Here is an 18560-nt window from a genome sequence, read left to right as displayed (position 1 = left end):
TCGATTGTGCGGATGACGTTCGCACGTAGCAATTTGGCTGTTCTTCGCCACGTCGAGCAACTCTTGTCACTCTTTTTTGCTGCCGACCTCTCGCTGTGCTAGGGCCGATCGTAGTGAGACTGCGTTGTGTCGGGGGAAGCTGAGGTCCCCGCTATTAGACTTGGCGCGTTGTTGGGCTACATACCGTCTGCATGCTTCCGCGTTCGTGCAACGTTCGCCACATTACTGCTCCCGCTATCCCGGCATATCAGACTGTCAGAATCCATCTTATTGCGAATAATAGGGGGCCGCAATGAACAATTGGATGATATCACCACCCCTTCCTTTTTCAAATTCACATTTCAATTCCTGCAAGGCTCTTCACTTGGTAATTACATAGTTTGAGATGGTGACGTGTGATTCGTCCCCGGGATATCTTGTGGCCTGTCCCTGCGTCTAAAGCCGTAGGGATTAATGAGCAATGAGTACGTTCTCATGACATTGATCAAAAATTCATGACTAAACCAACCACCTAGGCTACATGTCTATTTTCCCTTTAGTCTTATTGATCCAGCCTACCTTGTACGAGATTAGAGTATCACTAACTTATAGGTTATGCCGGTGTACCAATTAGGGAAAAGGGGTAGGGAGGTAAAAAGGAGGCATCCCGGAGAATCGGCACTATGCCAACCCAACAAGATCGAACCAATCTCAGAGGCTAAGCGTTTCGTGTGGAAAGAAACAAACACGTTACCGTAAATCCCGTTCATAAATTTACATACACCGGTCTAAGTGGTAGGTTGGAAAGTGAGTGGTCACTAACAGAACCCCACCTAAGCAGCCGACGACGTCAGGATCAAAACCACCAAACCGCCAATTGACTTCCTTTTACAGCCCGTGTGTAGGTACAAGAAACTGTGTGCCGGGGCTGCACACGTGGGATGCTGTGTTCATCAACGAGCTCTATAATTATAGAGAGCTCAAGGGCTACCTAGCGCTATGGTTATAAGGGCCTTAGTGCGTAGTTACGGTGGGTGATTTGCAGCTACCTAATTGAAGATCGCGCCCGCCACAACCAGACCCGGCAGACCCGGGTGTCACCAGGCCGCAATAACCCCGAACGCAAGTCAAATTGACACAGTGTAACTCACTGTGAATGTACCTATGCTGATATATATGTTGTTCATTTTGATTTAACATCTGAATGCTGCTCTCGGTCAAATGGGTTTCGTTGTACCTGACATATCACGAGACCAACGTGATCATTAAGGGGGAAACGCAACGCAACTATATTACATCATTCCGTGCCTGCGGCTTATATATAGGCACGTTGTCCCCGTCGTACACATTACCGCTGCCATCGTAAGGGGTGTCGACTTTCGCGTTGGCCTTCCATTGTCCCCGGATATAATCAAGGACAGGCTGCCCACCGGCTCCAATTAGCTCCAAGTTCGGTGAAGGGATAGTCGTTAACCTGGTGGTGTGATTCCTGTTCAATGCGCCTGGATATGACACGGAATTATTCAGGGTTGCTATGTTCGATGGATCCTTGTTAATATAGCCTGTCACGCCGGCAACAAGCTCAAAGACATTCGCGCCGACGTCGAATCTTCCGAGGTTCGGCAAGTCCCAATTATTTTCGGCGGTGGCGAGAATGGAATAGTGGGTATAGAATGTGTCGTCTTCGGACCCTTTAAGACTGTCCGGAACGGCACTGCCAAGCAAGAGGGATACAATTCGATTCGGCTCGGAATAATCCTCCGTCTCGTCATATGTAAGTTGAATTAAGGTCTTTTCCTTGAAGATACCTTCAACTAACAAGGGGAGCAGGAACTTATGGGCCCACTTGGTTGCGTAGTCTAGCGTAGTGTTATGTCCGTCATTTAACATATCTGGCGACATCATCACGAACTGCGGGACAGTCCCGGCCGCAAGGTCATTTTTGAAATCTTCGAATGAGAGTAGCTTCATCAGCCTGGTCCCATTCTTATTGACAGAATCATAGGAAACGAAAGGGCTATTCCTAAGATTAGCTTATTGCACACATATCCACGCACGAAGGGGGAAAATAGGGGCCCGCAGACTTACTTATGTTTCCTAACATAATCCCACATCCCATTAATATCATAACTGCCTTCTGCCATGTAACCAGGACCGGGGTTTCCTTCAAAATATCCGCTCCATGAAATGCGTTTCTCATCAAGAAGATCGACGACAGTAGAGACATTGGAAGGGATACGGACAACTTCATCATGATCCAAGCCGAAGTAATCACCTCCTACGGCAGCGATGTAATTTGGCTTTTAAAAATCAGCAATTTTTCTCTGGAGACGGGGTTATCGCGTATAATGAGAGTAAGCTAAGCTAGGCGAAATAGATCTAATTACTAACCTGACTTGGATGGGTCTGCGCATAATATCGAGTCTGTAGGATACCAAACCGTTTTAAATCCGCAAAATCTGGATCCGCAACGACTTTTGCGAAATCCTACGATCGTCCAGGCCGTTAGCGATTCGCTAGATACATAATGGAACATGGGTACCTATCACTACGAACCTGATTCTCGAGCCAAATGCTTATGAACCTATCAAAAGCTTTCCCGGGCACTATACTAGCATGGACTAGATACGAGTAGAAGCCCAGCAGGCCTACGGATAGTGAGAGCAACATCATCCAACCGGTCTACAGGTAGCTTTGTAGTCTCTACACAGAGTGTTATTGATTGATAGATATCTCGCTCGTGACATACGCGATGGCCCAAAGGTGAGTACTCAACCCAATATATGTATATGAGAATAATTCATCATGAGAGGCGAACAGCACAAGGAGACGATTGCTGAAACAATCTCGCTGATTGATGCATTCTAAGAATGTGATGTGTCAGAAAAGCCAAGCGAAATCATTGGACCGTGGATCGAGGGAGAAGACTAGTGCAGGTATGTACCTACATAAGCCACGATTGATTCTAGCCACATCAAATCCCGCATATTGATGTGGCTTTGTAGCGAAAGAGCGAGAGAGCGAGGGAGCAAGGGAGCAACCTTAAAGGGAGCCATTAGTAAGTCACTAGGTACCTACATATCAATACAGGAGCCACGTGACGTAGTACCATCCTTCCCAATCCTGCAGCCGTCTTTTCTTTGTCGGTTGCGTGGAAGTTGTCGTTGTGTCAGCTTCTCTTCTTCGTGTACCTAAGCCAAGCGGTCAGGACGTTTGGTTGTTTCGAGGTCGCGCGACAACTAAGGACTTATATTTCGGAACAATAGAAAACCACTTACTTGTCAGATTAGGCAACATCTCGACGTCATGGCCTAAAAAGTTGGCGCATTTACGGATTACACCCTGACAATATACGGCGTCTAAGTCCGAGATCCGAAGCCTTACCTCGGATTTCCGAGCTGCTTACTTCTTAGAACGTTGCTTGCCATTAACTTGTCCCCGATGTCTAAGTAAGTAACAAAAAATATACTAACTTAGTTTTACCCTGTTCCCTTTTCCTTGAATCTCTTTATTGATCTTATCAATCTAGTAAATTTGACCTCCCCCGGGGCTTTGCCAATTTGCGTGCAATTCCCTATATCCGTGGATTCACCACCGGGACAATGGCTGATGCTCAGGCCAACAACATGCCTCCTGTACAAGAGGACGATGAGCATGAGCATGAGAGCGGCCATGAGGAACATCATCAGGGTCCAGCTCGGAAACGTCAGAGAGTTAGGCTTTCGTGTTTAGAGTGTCGTCGTCGAAAGCTTTCGTGCTCTAGGGAGCTGCCATGCGATCGCTGCATCAAGTCCGGCACACCGGACAGGTGCACTTATGAATCGAGACCTGGCGCAACGGCAGCACCGGCTTCTGTAGGGGACAGGACATCTCTCGCTCCCGCTGCCCCTCCGGTAGTGTTTGGTGGTTCTGACATTCGCCGTCCGTCTGTGAACCTCCCCCCGGCACGTCAAAATGAGCCTTCGCTGCTCAGAGACGCTGCACGTGACCATGAGCGAATTCGTCGGCTTGAGCTCGAAGTTGCTCAATTGAGGGGTGCTTTATCGTCAAAGCAGTCCTCACTTGATGGAAGCACTGTAGTAGCCTCGCCTTCGACTTTCAAGGACTCAATTAAAGATGGCCAATCTGTACCATCTAATCCCTCATTCACCCCACAGAACTTCGAGGCGCCTGAGTATCAACATCTACGAGGACACGACTTTAAGACTAAGTATTTCGGCCCACACAATGCCTGGTCTTCACTTCAGGAACTCACCGGTATCTTTGGCTTTATGAGAGAGACGGCAGAAGAGTGGCTTAAACCTCTCAACATCCAAAAGAAGGACCGCAGGAAGCGAAAAGAAGATCGCGAAAAGAAAGCTACTGAAGGCGACATCGTTCTAGAGTCGCTACTTCCTTCCAGGGAGGAAACAGATGCCCTTGTTGCTGTCTACCTGGATCAGTTTGAACAAATTCATCGAATTGTTCACGTACCCACCTTCAGAGCGGAATATGAAGCGTTCTGGGATCCTTCCAAGACAAAAACAGCGTCGTTCACCGCCCTTGTACTGTCTATGATTGCCGTTTCCTGTTGTCTTGACATGCAATCATCCAGCAAATTTGTAGGTGTCAAGTCCAGCTCAATTCAGATGGCCGAGAAGTGGGTCAGGGCTTGTGATGAGTGGCATGAACGGCAAAGCCAGAAGCATCGCAAGCTTGTCCACTACCAAATAGCATGCCTACTCTTCCTTGCTAAGAAGGTCAATCTTATCAAAAAGAAGCGATTTTGGACCACGTCTGGAAAGATGGTTCGCGAAGGACTCGCGATAGGACTTCACCAAGACCCCGAACATATAACGGCGAAAATCTCTCCCTACATCGCGGAAATGCGACGAAGGCTATGGGCTACCATAGTCGAGTTCGATGTCCAGTCATCATTCGACCAAGGACTCCCAACACTTCTCAACTCGGTTCATAACGACGCAGACGCGCCTAGAAATATTGAAGATGACTGCTTTGACGAGAATTCCCATGATCTTCCGGCTTCACTTCCGGCAAGCCATTATACATCTACATCGTATCAAAATATCAGCCGTCGGAGCCTCGCACTGCGGGTCGAGCTCAACAAGATACTGACCGGTCCTCCGGTGGAACTCGAATGGGAGCAGGTCCTCCAGTACGGCGATATGATCACTCATGAGATTGACCAGTTGCCGTCGTGGGATCTGGAAACTGACAAGGATTCGGATCAAAAGCCGATCCTAGCTCACACCTTGCTGCATCTCCAACTCAGGCAGTACCTCATTCCACTGCATCAACCGTACTTGAAGCTTAGGAAGTTCAACTCAAAATACCAGACGGCAGAACTCATTTACTATACTGCCGCGCGGGACATCGTTATGATGCATGATAGGCTCTACCAAAAGGGAATTCGAACCTTGTATTTCCTTCGTGAAGACACAATGAATTCCGTCATCAACCTCTGCAACGTGACATTGCATCAACCCAAAGGTAAAATCGTCCTCTCTTCGAGTTCAACTAACGAGACTAACAAGATACGATTAGATTCGATGAGTTTGGTGATGTCGAACGCACAAGAGACTCTCAGGCTTATTGAGAGGTGCATCACGATGAAGGAGGATCGTGTATTGAGATGTGGCAATAATGATCCATGGGGTTACTCGTCGATGTGCGCGGCTTTTGGCCTCTTGGAGACCCATATGGGCATCAAGACGGCGGGAGATGCTAAGGCGTCGGCAGCTGAGCGGTTCATCAGTCTACACTACAAGCTACTCGCATTCCAAATCCCACCTTATCCTAATCCACCACACCCTCAGTCTACTTCACCACACACAGCTCAAGATCCGATCAGCCGACCTAAGGTATGTTGGGTATCTACTCCGTGTGAAGGCCGCTTCTAATAATCATTTACAGTCTATCACGCCGTTCCCTATGGATGCGACACCATCAATGCCAATGGCCACCACGCCATATCCACAACGGGATGGGCTACCAATATCGATGCCATGGTTACTGCCTCCATCAGATTCTAGCCAAATACCAGTCCCGAACCCTGATTTCAATTTTGAGATGCTTGGTTCCGATCTCAATGACCTGTGGGGAGATTGGGGTGGTGAATTTTCATAAAACGACTTCTAAGAAATATGTATGGGGGGTTTTCTAGAGGAGTAATGCTTTGATTTACGAGGCGCTGGTGGATTGGTGGATTTGTAGAAATATCATTTGCTTCACCTTTCAATTTTATCTAAGGAACGGAAAATACAGCTTAAGATACCCTGATGCCCGACATGAACTGGTTGAGCATGAAGGCTATTCAATATAAAACTCACACCCTTGACCGACGGTCCAAATTGACCATGAGGATCTCATTGTTCTAGATTCACCAAATACCTCGGCAGTGACACTACGCCATCCTGCCTCGATTTGGTCATCGTTCCGACGATCTAAGGCACAGCCCTGCGTGGGGGCTGCAGCACGCCTCGCGTATAGGTATCGAACTGTCGAAATACGCTGCATTCAATAGTTCCATGCAGGGTTCGGATCCTTCGATAGCCAGGACTGTCCAAATCCAAGCCGTCCGTCTTGCTAAGCTACCCCTGGCTAGCGTCCAAGGGATTGGGGGTTGGTCAGATACGCGCGTAACACAAAAAGTCTTCCGTAGATTTTCGGGTGTCTTTAGGTTTAGGAAAGAACCAGCTACGGGCCAAATAAATACCATGGCCGTCATCATGGGCAGAAGTAAAGCAGAAAGAGTGGGTAGTATTAATAAGAAGACCTCTAGGATCGGGGTTGGCAAAAGCTCCCGTCGGGATAGCGAACGGCTCTAGCATGCGGCCCAATCCAACCCCGGTTGATTAGTCATCACCTCCCTATTGAAGCTTCTCGGCGAAGTGGAGTATAGAAAGAATCAGATAAGTCTAGGCGAACTGAGCTGAGCAATCCCATTTATAAGGTTCTCGATTTCGAATTTCGGCCGCGGCGTCCTATACGGACCTTACATAATTACCGGGAGCCGTATCGGATTAGGAAAGAATTAGAAATAGACTTCCCTAACAAAAGACCCGAAGCGGGTCGGTCTTGCCAAGCGTCCTACCTCCTTGGGCTGAAACCTAGGTAGGTGCTAGGTATAACCGTGTCGCCGGCCTTCCCTGATGCTTTAGTCCAACTTTAAATGGACAACAGCCTTCTTCTCTTTCGAGTAGCATAAATGTAAGGAGTAGCCGTAATCTTCAATGCTTTAGGATCTCCCTTCAGACTCAGTCGGATGTAAATTCATACCTACCTAAATATTCAAGTGCCTTAAGAATAGGTACCTGTCCTAATCATACAATGGCTTCGTACCTTGGTCTCGAGAAGAACATATCCTACTACACCGTCAGTCAATGTGACGTTCCAAACCCTAACCAAGAACTCTGAACTAACACACAAATCCAGATTCCCGCAGCAGTCGTCCTTGTATGACTTCCCCTACTCTTAATTCGTATAGATGTCCTAGACTCTATCGGCTAACCTCCGTCGTGAAAACTAGGCCTTGCTGCCGAGAGTATACTCAGGGCTTACGGGCCCAGGCAAGAAGGTCTTCGACGGGAACAATCCGCGGCTCTTCACGCAGGCGCTAGAGAAATCAGACCTCGACAAGAGAGTAAGTTTCGGGCCCCACATGCGCTAATGCCTAGCTAGTCATTGCAATGGCGTCAGCTTCATGTTACCTCCTTACCTACTTAGATGGGCAGTATGAGCTGTTATAATATAGATATATAACTAACAAAACCACATAGCTAAAAGGCCGCCTCCAGCGCGCCGAAGCCGCAACGGCAAACGCCTTCGAAACGCTCGGCTTTTACGCCGCCGCCGTGACGGCCGGCAACGCGGGAGGTGTCTCGGCCGAGACCCTGAATAACCTATCTCTTGGTTATCTAGTTAGCCGTATCTTTTACACCTGGATATATATTTGGGGCCAGGAGAACCGGAAGTGGATCTTGGTCCGGACGAATGTCTGGGGCGTCAGTATGGGGTTGACCATGGCCATGTTTGTGCTGGCTGGGATGAGGGGGGATGCGGGGGGTATATAAGGGTGTTTTATTTACGTGGTAAGTACGGATATCTTAATAGGTGTTGGATAAACGAGCATATCTATATATAATCAAGTTAAATATGTTATTTTCTTTTATACGCAATATACACGTGAAAGTTGTTGAGATAAGGCGAAGGCTATCGTACGTCTCCTTTTAGGTAGGAGATCAACCCTAGGAAAAGGGGTAAGCATGTCATAACATTTTATATGGTGACCAACTCCAAAGAGATGGATGGAATCTTCGGAAATCATCATCCAACAGTTAAAACCTAACCATCTAGTATTAATATACCCCTCCACTCCATGAAACCCTTTTTGTACTCTTTCCTCACCTGTCAACCAACCGCTCATCTTAACCCTAACCCTAACCCTAACCCTCCTAACTCTCCCCTTCCTAAACCACGGCCACCCCAAGCCTATTCACCCTCCTTCAACAATCCCTCTAGATACTCTAAGCCCCCAAGTAGCATACCCACCGGATCAACCTTCTCCATCTCCCTCCTAAACTCCTCCTTGCCCCCACCCCTCCCATCAATACCGAACCTCGCCCCGAACGCGCCCACGAAGTTATCATACGTAGTCCCCGGCTTCTCGCGACAGAGCCCACACATAACCTCCCTAAATCCGTCGCTCCCGAACCCTCGCATCGGGAACCGCGCGAGCACCTCCCTGTACTCTTGCAGCGTAATAACTTCCCCCTCACCATTACCCTCGCCCTGGCCCCGTCCCTCGGCGTCTCCAGCCCTGAACCTAGGCCCTACGAAATCCGCCATGATCCCCAGATGCGCGAGCGCGACTTCCGGCCGCGGGTGGTGCAGCGCGATGGAGCCCGTGCAGTGCAGGGCTATCGCGTCCCAGACGACTTGCCTCTTACCATCTCCATCTCCATCCCCCTTCCCATCCCATTCCAGCGCGCCCTCGTCCCCCTCCCCGATATACCGTCCCAAGAACTCGTACGCGAGGTTCGCACCATCGACCTCGAACCTCTTATCCTTCGAGAGAAGCCCCTTCGTCGTGGCCCAGCCCATGTCGTGCAAGATAGCGGCCACGAGCACGGTTTCTATGTTCAGCTCCCGCCGCGAAGGGGAAGGGGAGAACTGCGGCAGCTTCTTGGCGAGGATGAGCGCCCAGTACGCGCTGCGGATGCAGTGGTTGTACGTCGCCTCGCGGGTGTGCTGTTTCGCGTATGCGAGGGCGGCGATGGCGACGGGGGAGTGAGGGAATTTGATGTCTATGTTGGGGAGGTCTGGGAATGGGGTTTGAGGGGTGGACATTTTGGTCCAGGGGTTGACTATGTGGATGTAAATGGCGGTGATATGGGTGTAGGAGTTGGAGGTTTAGAATTCAGTGGGTTTGCAGGAAGTGAAATGAGGTAGGTGAAGAACGGGGGGATATATATACACATGGCTTGTTTATCAGACTTAAAAATATACCAACACAGACCAGAGCTACTAGCTAGGCGTTACTGACGCCAACATCTCATATATCTCCTATTTTCATAACCTCCGCAAGGACTACACAGGAAGCAAGTTGGTGAAGCCGTGAGCATCCAGTCTCGCCGGAGCTCCGTGCTGTTGCATATATCCGCGCCGTCGTAATAGGTCATCTTCAACGCCCCATTCCTAACCTCCGACCCTGATCGGAGACAAGCACGGATGACGTACACAAGATGGATTCCGACGGGCCATTTTAGTTCCGTCTATGACTGCCGAAAGAAATGATGGGACGGCCACGCTGTGTTACTAATACTACTACGTCGTAGGTATAGGTTGACGATGGGCAACCAATGATGCTGAACTCCGAATGCAGGTGCTTATTAATGCTAACTGGGGTAGCTGACTCATGATACACACCCCCCTTTTCTAGTAGTACTCGAATTCTGTTAGTATACCTCCAAATACACTAATAATACACTTCCAGATCCCCAGTTCTTGTCTATCTATACTTGGGTCTTGCAAGTACGTATTTGTAGAATATGATCCGCATTAGACGCATTTTATAAACGCCATCTCGCACACCGTATCCATACCTACCCAGCCAGAACAATTAGATAGATACACCATCGGAAGCCAGCCCACCAACGCTAATGCAATACCGACACCTGGATATTACTCTGAGGAGCGTCCACTGCAATCTAGCCTGCCTACTACAGGTAATCCCTTTTTTTAGAATCCAAAACTGTCTAGCAATGAGTTGGCATCCGGTTCTTCAAACACGCTCGGCGGCGGCCTGACACCATGACTTCCCGTCTTCATTTCTCCCGGAGCAAGGGGCGACATAGGCATGTCTTGAACAACCAGCGAACTGCGACGTCGGAGCATTTTCCTGGGATCGATTTCTCCGCCAAAACTCGGTTCCGTCGATGGCAGTTGTCGAAGAAACTCCCAATTGCGGACTAAACAATTAGCAAATTATCGAGGTATCACGAGCTGTACGACTCACCAAGATCAAGACCCAACAGATCACAGCCCATACGATCGTAAAGTCTCGCATTATGCAAGACGAATTCCCACTCAGTCCTTGGCATCACCTTCGACGCTCCGCGGAGAGTCTGCAAGGTCTTTTGTCGAAGTTGGGAATACAATACGACCAGGGCCGGATCATCCGTTAAGAAGAGCTTGGCCTCCAAATTGCTCGACGAGACTGGGGATTCCAGCAATGTGTAAACGGGAGTCTTGATGAAATTAGCTTGCCATTCGCGCAGCGAAGTTGGGTGAGAACTAACAATCAGAGCGCGAACGGCCATGTCTCTCCGCTTCAACATCCAGAAGGCCCACGACGCCAGCCACCTGTTGCCTTCCTGAGCCGCGACGGCGAGAACTTCATTCTCGAGCAACCTTCTAAGTATCGGGCCATTATCGCCTTCATACACTCTTGTAATAGCAATGGCAAGCTGAAGATCTTTGATCTGGTTTAGACAGACATTCACCGCATCTTGCAAGTGATTTGCCAGGAGGAAGAAGGCAGCGGCATATTCTAAAACTCATGTTAGCACTTCGTTGTTTGGGGGCATCTTTCAAGACATACCGAAACGGCGCTTGCTAAGCAGGGCGTACGCGTTCTTCAATGCCGTGGTTTTCCATTGGGGATCATCAAAGTTATTCGCCAAGAGTCGTTGTGTTGCTCTTTGCTCCTTATTCCAACTTGCCATGCGCCAGAGACCTTGAAGGACAGTTTTCTTCTTCAAGGCAAGGTAAAAGACACTGCAGTCTACGGGGTTCTTCATCTCGCTTTTCGTGTACTCATTACGAGCTACGATTTCAAACTGTGCTTTCTGTAGATTTGTTAGATGGGCAAGAAATACTGTTAGGCAGTTCTACTCACCACAGCAGCCTCGTCCGTAAGCCACATGAACATTCCGCTTTCTCGCGCATTTTCCCACAGTAAAGTGCCATGATACTGACGAGATACGAAGTCTGTTAATATATCCTGACTGGTGGAATGATAAGCCCAGTTAATCTCCCTCCACGACATGTGGATTTCGTTAGTTCTTCTCTTCCTCAACGCGTGCTGCCGGAAGAACAGCATGAACCTTGACCCGTTTTCGTCCATCGAGCGACGCTGTTTTTCTACCACCCCTAAACACTCAACAATGTCGAGCAACTGAATCTGTTCGTGGCCAGAGAGTTGAGGTATTGTTATTTGTTGGAGCTTCTCACAGATAGTCATCGCGATGTCCTCAGTGAAGACTTCGTCATTATCATCAAACGACGCTTGAGTTACAAGATAGGACGAGCCGTTTCCATTAGTAGACATGGAGACCTATAACGTTAGTAAATGGAATTCTGAATGTCTCGTAATACTTACTACTTTGCCTATGTAGAATTCCGCCAGATCGAGACCTAAATAGTCATCGATCACGTCTCCTTCCACGTGATACTTCAATGTGTGGTTTAAAGCTAGGAGTATGCGCTTGACCAGAGTATGCTTTCCTGCTAATATACACTGGCTGAGAAATTGAGGATGGAAGACGGGTAACGGTCCGTTCAATCTTTGAACAATATCGAATAGGTCTCTCGTTGCATTCTTACGATGAGGCACTCGGGCGTGTGATATTAATCGGTCGGTTGTCCCGAACGTCCTGTCATATAAGAATAGCTGATTACCGGCACCAATGACCAAGTTGCCATCGCTAAGCCAAGTCGAGTCCCCAATAGGGTGAGGTGTGAAATCCCGGATGCTGATTTCTCGGATAGGAGCCCATGCTGGCCCTTTATTTAGATAGTCGAATCGCATTTGTGAGAGTAGAATAATACGATACGGAAATCCAACAGCAAGTATTGATTGTGAGTCTGGGGTAGACGTCCAATCAAGATCTTGTACGGTATTGTTGTTTTCGAAATCCTGCTTGTACTCCAATCGGGCCCCTCGAATATCCCAGATTGTCAGTTCCGAACGGTCTCCGTTCACTAAGGCAGCTTTCTTCATCGTGCTACCGCTAGCTAACGTAGGCTCGGACACGCCTGTCTCCATTGAAGATGTCGAAAGCCATTCAACTCGGTTTTTCTCTCGAGATATTCTAGCAGTCCAAAATTCGACGCGCCCGCTGTGAGTATACGATATGGCAACGTCACGAGCAAATACATCCAAAGAACTAGATATAACCGGCGAAGACCCTGCAGGGTCAACTGGTAAGACATAAGCGAGATCTCCGGCATCATCCAACTTGAATGTGCAGAACTCTCGAAGGCGCGGTTCATAACCATTGGTTTGTGGTTTAGCAGCATCCCCGTCTTTCAGAGGTAAGTGAAGTTCCCAGACAATGCCTCGTTGTTCTGAAGTGACAGTTGCAAGATGTGCAACAGAATCATCATTGGCTCTCTCCCGAGGAAGCACGAGGATACAAAGGGGTTTACCAGTAAGATCGAATTTGCAGTCTGCAAGTAGTGTATGGGTAGACGACCTACAATCCCAAACTGAGATGCTGTCGTGATGTAGAAAAACGACGAATCTGCCGCCTCTGATCAGGCATATTCGATGAATGTGCCGTGTCTCTGGAATCACGTTATGTCGTAACAACCTCGTCCGCAGCGGGCCGGGAGTATGTCTCCATACAATACTTTCCCCTTTCTCGGTTCTCGATACGACCGCACGACCGCTAAAGTTTCGCACAATTTTCTTAACGGAAGCAGAATGTCCAGACCAGGTTGCGCAAGGAACCAAGCGGTTTTTGGGGTGAGCAGTAGGATCGAGAAAATCTGCGATGTTGCTTTGGAAAACTTCTACCTTTCCATCGAAGTGATGAAATAGCATATGCAGGTTGCCTGCGTTTTTATTGCAGTAACTGAGGATCTCAACATGACAGTTTCCCGTCGAGGACCCGAGAAAATCAAAGTCCTTCGACTTAACATAGGCGACATTGTCCACGTTCTCGGTACCCCTGGACTTGCTACTTATATTCTCCAAGGCCCAGGACGACATACTTCCATGTCCGTCAAAGACGACACAGATTTCCGTATCTCTGTTTGCGATGGATAGCAAGTACTGTAGAGCAACGTCTTCTTTTGCTTCGCCATCCCTTTCTTCTTGGACAGCCCTTTCTGCAGCATTGGCAAGGTCCCGCTGGCTGAGGATAAAGGCCCATCTCAAGTAGTGTTTGCGTGTCTCGTGTTCGTTCCGTATCGCCGCGGCCAGATCCAATTTCCCCCATTGGTGTAGCGACTGGCAGTTGGAGCCATCCGCACCTGTCCACACGCGCATGACGTTATCGGCGCAAAATGTATAGAGCACATTTTCGATCGTTTGGCCAACATAGGAGGGCTGCCGCCATTGCATAGTAGTAACGGCTTTCGGGTGCGGAAGATAGCCAAAGTCAAAGTGCACTTCCTCGGCGCCGAAGTTCAATCTGCGCCACACTTTCACTAGCCGATCGTGGTATCCGACGGAAGCAATGTAGGATGAGTCGTAAGAGAGGTTCGCGGCTTTCGCAGGACTAGCAAGCCCCTGTTGCCAATGACAAGAAGCGGGCGTCGTAGTCGTATCGTACAGCCAGAGAGAGGATCGTCCGACGAGGAGCTCTTCAGAGCTTCCCCATGATAGTGTTAGGGGTGTTGAACCGTGGCCAACCTCGAAATATGTTTGTAAAGCCCACTGTATCCGGTTAGGTATCGTTTTAACCTAGTGCAATTCTTGGTAACGGGGAAAAGTAGTACCTTTGGTGAGTCGCCGTCGTCGCCATGGCTCAAGGGTCGGTATACCCTCACTGTCGCATCTGTACAAGCTGCTATCTTCCCTGACGACTCGTCGAAGGAGACAGCCTCAAGACTTCGCTCATCATCGTCGTATATGGTTTGGAGGATCGTGTCGGGGTCGGAGAGGATAGCTAGAGCGTTGCCTGTGATGTAAACGATAATGCGCTTCCCGTCCCAGTAGCCGGTCGACACAGCTTGAAGGCTAGCTTCGGGCTGGCCTGGAAGGACTGCCTTCATACTATCGTCGCAATTCTCTCAGTAATAACATGTCTAAAGCTTCAGGAAAAGTGATGCGACAATGCGACAAGTTGAATAGCAACAAAACGGGCGATCGACTTTGTTGGTTCAAGATTCAAAATTGCCCCTTGCAACTTACGAGAAGTAAGCTTTCGGCGTTCGGCAGAATGGCTGGTTCAATGTTCTTAGTACCTAGTATAATTGATTTGATCTAGTGAAGCTGTCAAGGATCGCAAGTTGAAGGTGTAACCTTAGAAATATTTTAGGCCGATGTGCGCAGCTATGGACGTAGCTCTAACGAGGATGTTGAGACGTCAGGTGCTCTCCTGGTTGTCAGATGTCGCTGCTACAGCGGCCATTCGCGTCGGTTTGCGCCTGCAAAATGACGTGGGACCCCCCGTGAATCCCTGCCCAAATCAAATAAATAGGGATCCGCGGCTACCTAGCTATGGTATCGCATAACTCGAACCACACTAGAATAAGTCTGAATGCAATATATGCATAAGGCTATCTAAGTGCAAAAGAAATATCTCCATAATCAGTCTTTTATAATATTATCCAAGCACGTTAAGACAAGGACCGAGGCATAATTCAATATGTTTTCTATTATGGATATCTTTGAACATTCCAGATCTCCCAATCAACAGAATAAGGGGTATCACTGTGTAGGCCCGGTAAGCCTAGCCTATTCCATGCATATTCCCGTAGTATAAAAATAGGACGAACCCGCAACGCCGCCAATGCTTTCCATTACTTGATTATTACGCCCACGAGACCCTAAGATTCTTTTCCGGACGACCCGAACGATTAGTCCTGCCTCTAATGGCTGATCCTCTAGGCGCCATCTCGCTAGCCCGCCAGTTTAGTCGAGCGGGAGGGGGTGCTAAAGGGGTAGTTGTACCCAAGCTTCCTAGGAAAAGACGCGGTCTTCCTGGAGTTGGTATATATGGCTCCTCCTGAACAGTCTCGCTCTTAGTCTTTGCAGCCGCTTGCCATTTATCAAGCAAACCTCGCGCCTGGCTAAGTGAAGCTCGATGCTGGGCGTCTTCCACTACTTGATCCACACTCCTGTAGTTTCCATTGGGGAGCTCAACGGGGACAAGTTTGTCTGCTGTTCGACCATACCAACTCTCAAATCGTGTTCGCAGCAACCTTCTCTCTTTCTTCTCCAGCGCATTTGCTACCATGAGAGGTCGATTCGGCATTTGGAGTGTGGTAAGGTTCCATTTTTTCAGAGCCTTAGATTTAGCCGTCTCCTCCCAGTGCTGTTCAGCTTCAATATGCAAATCTTCATGACGTCCTGACTGGTCTCTCCATTGCTGCAAGGCCTTTTCTGTAACCATTGCATCGCTCATGACACCCATTTCAATCCGTTCTCGCGTCCTCTCACGCCATATGTCGAATGTATCCATGCTTTGTCGATATTCTCGATCCGCAATAATGTCTTCCAAAATTACATTCATTGCTTCGTACCGTTCGAAGCTCGGCTGTAGCTTCTCTCGCCATTGTGCAATACACCGTTCTCCCATACCTTTCTTTACAAGGCGGCGAGTCTCCAGATGCGCATCTTTCAACCTCTGCCTTCGCTTCTTTTTAGCTAACTCTTGCCATGATAATAAGGTATCCCTGGTCCGGTAATAGTAGTCGGCTCGCTGAGCATAGTGCGCGAGTGTTTTCTTCTCGTGCTCGGCCGCCTGTTCTGTCTGCGCTCTCCAAATCGGAAGCGATTTTGTAACTCCACTGTAATATTCAGCTCGATCGGCATAAAGCTCGAGAACTTCTCGCTGCTTGACAGCACGCTCGGTTTCGCTTCTCCAGATAGGCACAGACTTGGTAGCTTTGTAGTAAAAATTGGCTCTCCTAGCATAATGATCAAGAACCTGATCATGCCCTTGCATTCTCTCCGCGTTCTCTTGCCTCCATACGTCTATCGCTTTTATAGCCTTGTTGTAGTAGCTAGCCCTTTTGGCATTGTACCGCAGAGTTTCTTGCTGCTGAGAAGCCTCCTCTGCCTGGGTGCGCCACACGGGAATAGTTTGTGCAACCCGTTCAATTTGTTGCTCGACTTGAAATTCTCTGGCCTTATTCCGTTTATCTGCCGTGTACTTCTCCCAGATATCATAATAACGCATACGAAGGATATGCCGCCGTGCAAGTAATGTTATTTCGTCCATTTCGTCGTCATCGGAATCATCCGGATCGCCATTAGAGCCGATATTCTTCGCAGGGGCCTCATGAGACATCTTCTCATCAACATCAGTTACAAGGTTAGGTGGCCCGGCGTGGTTGATAAGAACATTAGATGCTGGATTTTCGCTGGGTGGTAGGGGCTTGGGAGCGTCCTCCGAACTGGCAATATAAGCAGGAGGTGAAACGTCGACGGGACTATCGCGAGTCCCACTCATTGGAGCATCCTCGTTTGGTCGACGATGTATGCCAAAGGCTTTAGACTTTAATCTCATTTCATAAACTTTCGCAGCCATCTTCGCCCTATCCGATTCTTCTTCCAGGCGGTTAGACCAGTTCGTGAATGCACGCGATAACAGTAAATTTTTGTGCGCCTTTGCTGCAACACGTTCGATGGGGTCTGAGGACTCCTCAACCTTTCGAACTTTGCGACTTTGCTCCCTTGTATTTTGTCGCCAACGCCTTAATGCGATTTTGGCATTGTGGATCTCGCGAGCTCGTATAGCAATCCCTTCGAGGCGCTTCGAGTAGACATTGGGAGGAAGATAATGCGGCGGTACACGATCCACTTCGGCAGATAAAGCTCTCCATTCTTCAAATCTGGCTTCGAGATCCTCTTCCAGGTCAGCCTGTCGCGCAGCGTCGAACTGCTCAGATAGGGTGCCGATAAAATTAGACCTTTTCTGCCATTCACGGACAGCCGTCACAGCAGAGAACTTGTCATGGTGTTTCTTCTGGAAGGCAATGGCGCTGCATTCGAGTTGCTGTTCGATCTTCGAAAGATTACCGGGGTCCTCCATGGTAGGTATGTTGCCATTGACATCATCCATATGATGATCATAGTGATTCGTTGGGACGACGTAATCGTCACCGCCATGTTTGCCGTTTACTAAAGGGGGGTTCTCCTTATGCACAATCCTACCAACGACGGCATGAGGATCTTCGCTATCAACAATAGACATCTCATCGGAGGCATAGGCAGAACTCGAGTGCGCATCGTCAAACTCGTTTCCATGCGTCGGAAGATCATCCCATTGGACCGTGATTCCTAACCGGGACATGACGGTCTTGAATTTCTCCCTAAGCGAATCGGTATTTCTAACACCCCCGACCTTGAATACGAGCTCGCTAATAAGGCGGTCGTCGTCCGGGTTGATTCCGTACTGAGGGAGGACTTCATCATAAGCGTTATATAAGGCGTGGGTAGGTAGACGAGAAGTAGGGGTGTAGTCGTTTAATATCTCTTCGGCTCGTGTTACAACCTGGTATAGAATCTGTATGTCTAACAGAAATTAGCAGGGCAGAGGATCTGGTAAAAAAGGAAGCATACCCTTATCAGAGTACTTGTCCCTATCCATGATCAGACTCTCAGACGAGGGCATAGTAGACGATGCCATGGTTTCATGAGGCTCGGTTTCATCAGAAGTGTCAGACAAATCGGTGACATATGGCTGAAGGTCGTATAACATAGCCATAATAGAACTGTGATAAAGTCACGACAACCCTCGGTCCGCGCATCGTCTAGCTTGTAGCTTTCTTATATCCACATGTGCAGTTTTCCAGTAGTTTGGAAGGTCAGTGCAAGGTGCTAGTCATAAATCAGTCAACGATTGGGCGACATCATTGGAAAAAGAGAGCAATTGATTGAAAAGGGTTATAGATTTCAAAATCCGAGGAGACAGAAGACAACTTTGATTTGGTGGAAAGCAACTTTGTCATGAGCATGGAATTGAGTTGGGCCAAACTTTAGGACGTCGCGTCGCGACCCGGAAACAATTAATTGAGGTTGGAGCTACGTATAGTGGGGCTACCATCGGTGTAACAGCGACGGTGTGGTACGTACTGTACTATTATGGATACGTCAGAGTACAATGTACTAGGCAGTACCTCAT

The 18560-nt window shown here is 48.6% G+C and overlaps 6 protein-coding genes across 6 annotated transcripts; 2 read left to right on the top strand and 4 right to left on the bottom strand.

The window, feature by feature from the left end:
• Positions 1-1007: 1007 nt before the first annotated feature.
• F4807DRAFT_197253 (putative acid phosphatase Pho610) lies at positions 1008-2769 on the bottom strand. The gene is made up of 4 exons (XM_047993770.1): positions 2536-2769; positions 2371-2466; positions 2068-2279; positions 1008-1996 (listed from the first exon to the last, which is right to left on the bottom strand). The coding sequence occupies exons 1-4, from the start codon at positions 2650-2652 to the stop codon at positions 1267-1269; spliced, it is 1155 nt and encodes a 384-aa protein (XP_047858223.1). The 5' UTR covers positions 2653-2769; the 3' UTR covers positions 1008-1266.
• An 812-nt stretch (positions 2770-3581) lies between these two features.
• F4807DRAFT_456249 (uncharacterized protein) lies at positions 3582-6105 on the top strand (the record flags this gene model as incomplete). The annotated part of the gene is made up of 3 exons (XM_048000852.1): positions 3582-5469; positions 5524-5840; positions 5893-6105. The coding sequence occupies 3 exons, from the start codon at positions 3582-3584 to the stop codon at positions 6103-6105; spliced, it is 2418 nt and encodes an 805-aa protein (XP_047858222.1).
• Positions 6106-7009: 904 nt separating this feature from the next.
• On the top strand, positions 7010-8084 carry F4807DRAFT_196783 (uncharacterized protein). The gene is made up of 4 exons (XM_047993767.1): positions 7010-7353; positions 7414-7434; positions 7508-7621; positions 7758-8084. The coding sequence occupies exons 1-4, from the start codon at positions 7309-7311 to the stop codon at positions 8049-8051; spliced, it is 474 nt and encodes a 157-aa protein (XP_047858221.1). The 5' UTR covers positions 7010-7308; the 3' UTR covers positions 8052-8084.
• Positions 8085-8135: 51 nt separating this feature from the next.
• On the bottom strand, positions 8136-9845 carry F4807DRAFT_408721 (uncharacterized protein). Its single transcript, XM_047996471.1, has one exon. The coding sequence runs from the start codon at positions 9325-9327 to the stop codon at positions 8470-8472; it is 858 nt and encodes a 285-aa protein (XP_047858220.1). The 5' UTR covers positions 9328-9845; the 3' UTR covers positions 8136-8469.
• Positions 9846-14845, bottom strand: F4807DRAFT_408716 (regulator of V-ATPase in vacuolar membrane protein). The gene is made up of 7 exons (XM_047996470.1): positions 14206-14845; positions 11861-14143; positions 11378-11815; positions 11081-11327; positions 10779-11029; positions 10496-10727; positions 9846-10448 (listed from the first exon to the last, which is right to left on the bottom strand). The coding sequence occupies exons 1-7, from the start codon at positions 14479-14481 to the stop codon at positions 10219-10221; spliced, it is 3957 nt and encodes a 1318-aa protein (XP_047858219.1). The 5' UTR covers positions 14482-14845; the 3' UTR covers positions 9846-10218.
• Positions 14846-14986: 141 nt separating this feature from the next.
• Positions 14987-18446, bottom strand: F4807DRAFT_196690 (uncharacterized protein). The gene is made up of 2 exons (XM_047993766.1): positions 17999-18446; positions 14987-17950 (listed from the first exon to the last, which is right to left on the bottom strand). Exons 1-2 carry the CDS (start codon positions 18141-18143, stop codon positions 15243-15245), a joined length of 2853 nt encoding a protein of 950 aa, XP_047858218.1. The 5' UTR covers positions 18144-18446; the 3' UTR covers positions 14987-15242.
• Between the last annotated feature and the right edge of the window lie 114 nt (positions 18447-18560).

The sequence above is a fragment of the Annulohypoxylon truncatum genome (assembly GCF_022578515.1).
Source record: "Annulohypoxylon truncatum strain CBS 140777 unplaced genomic scaffold F4807scaffold_3, whole genome shotgun sequence".
Taxonomy (NCBI): domain Eukaryota; kingdom Fungi; phylum Ascomycota; class Sordariomycetes; order Xylariales; family Hypoxylaceae; genus Annulohypoxylon; species Annulohypoxylon truncatum.
The sequence above is the reverse complement of the archived record's forward strand: the minus strand, read 5'-3'. Positions and strand labels throughout refer to the sequence as shown.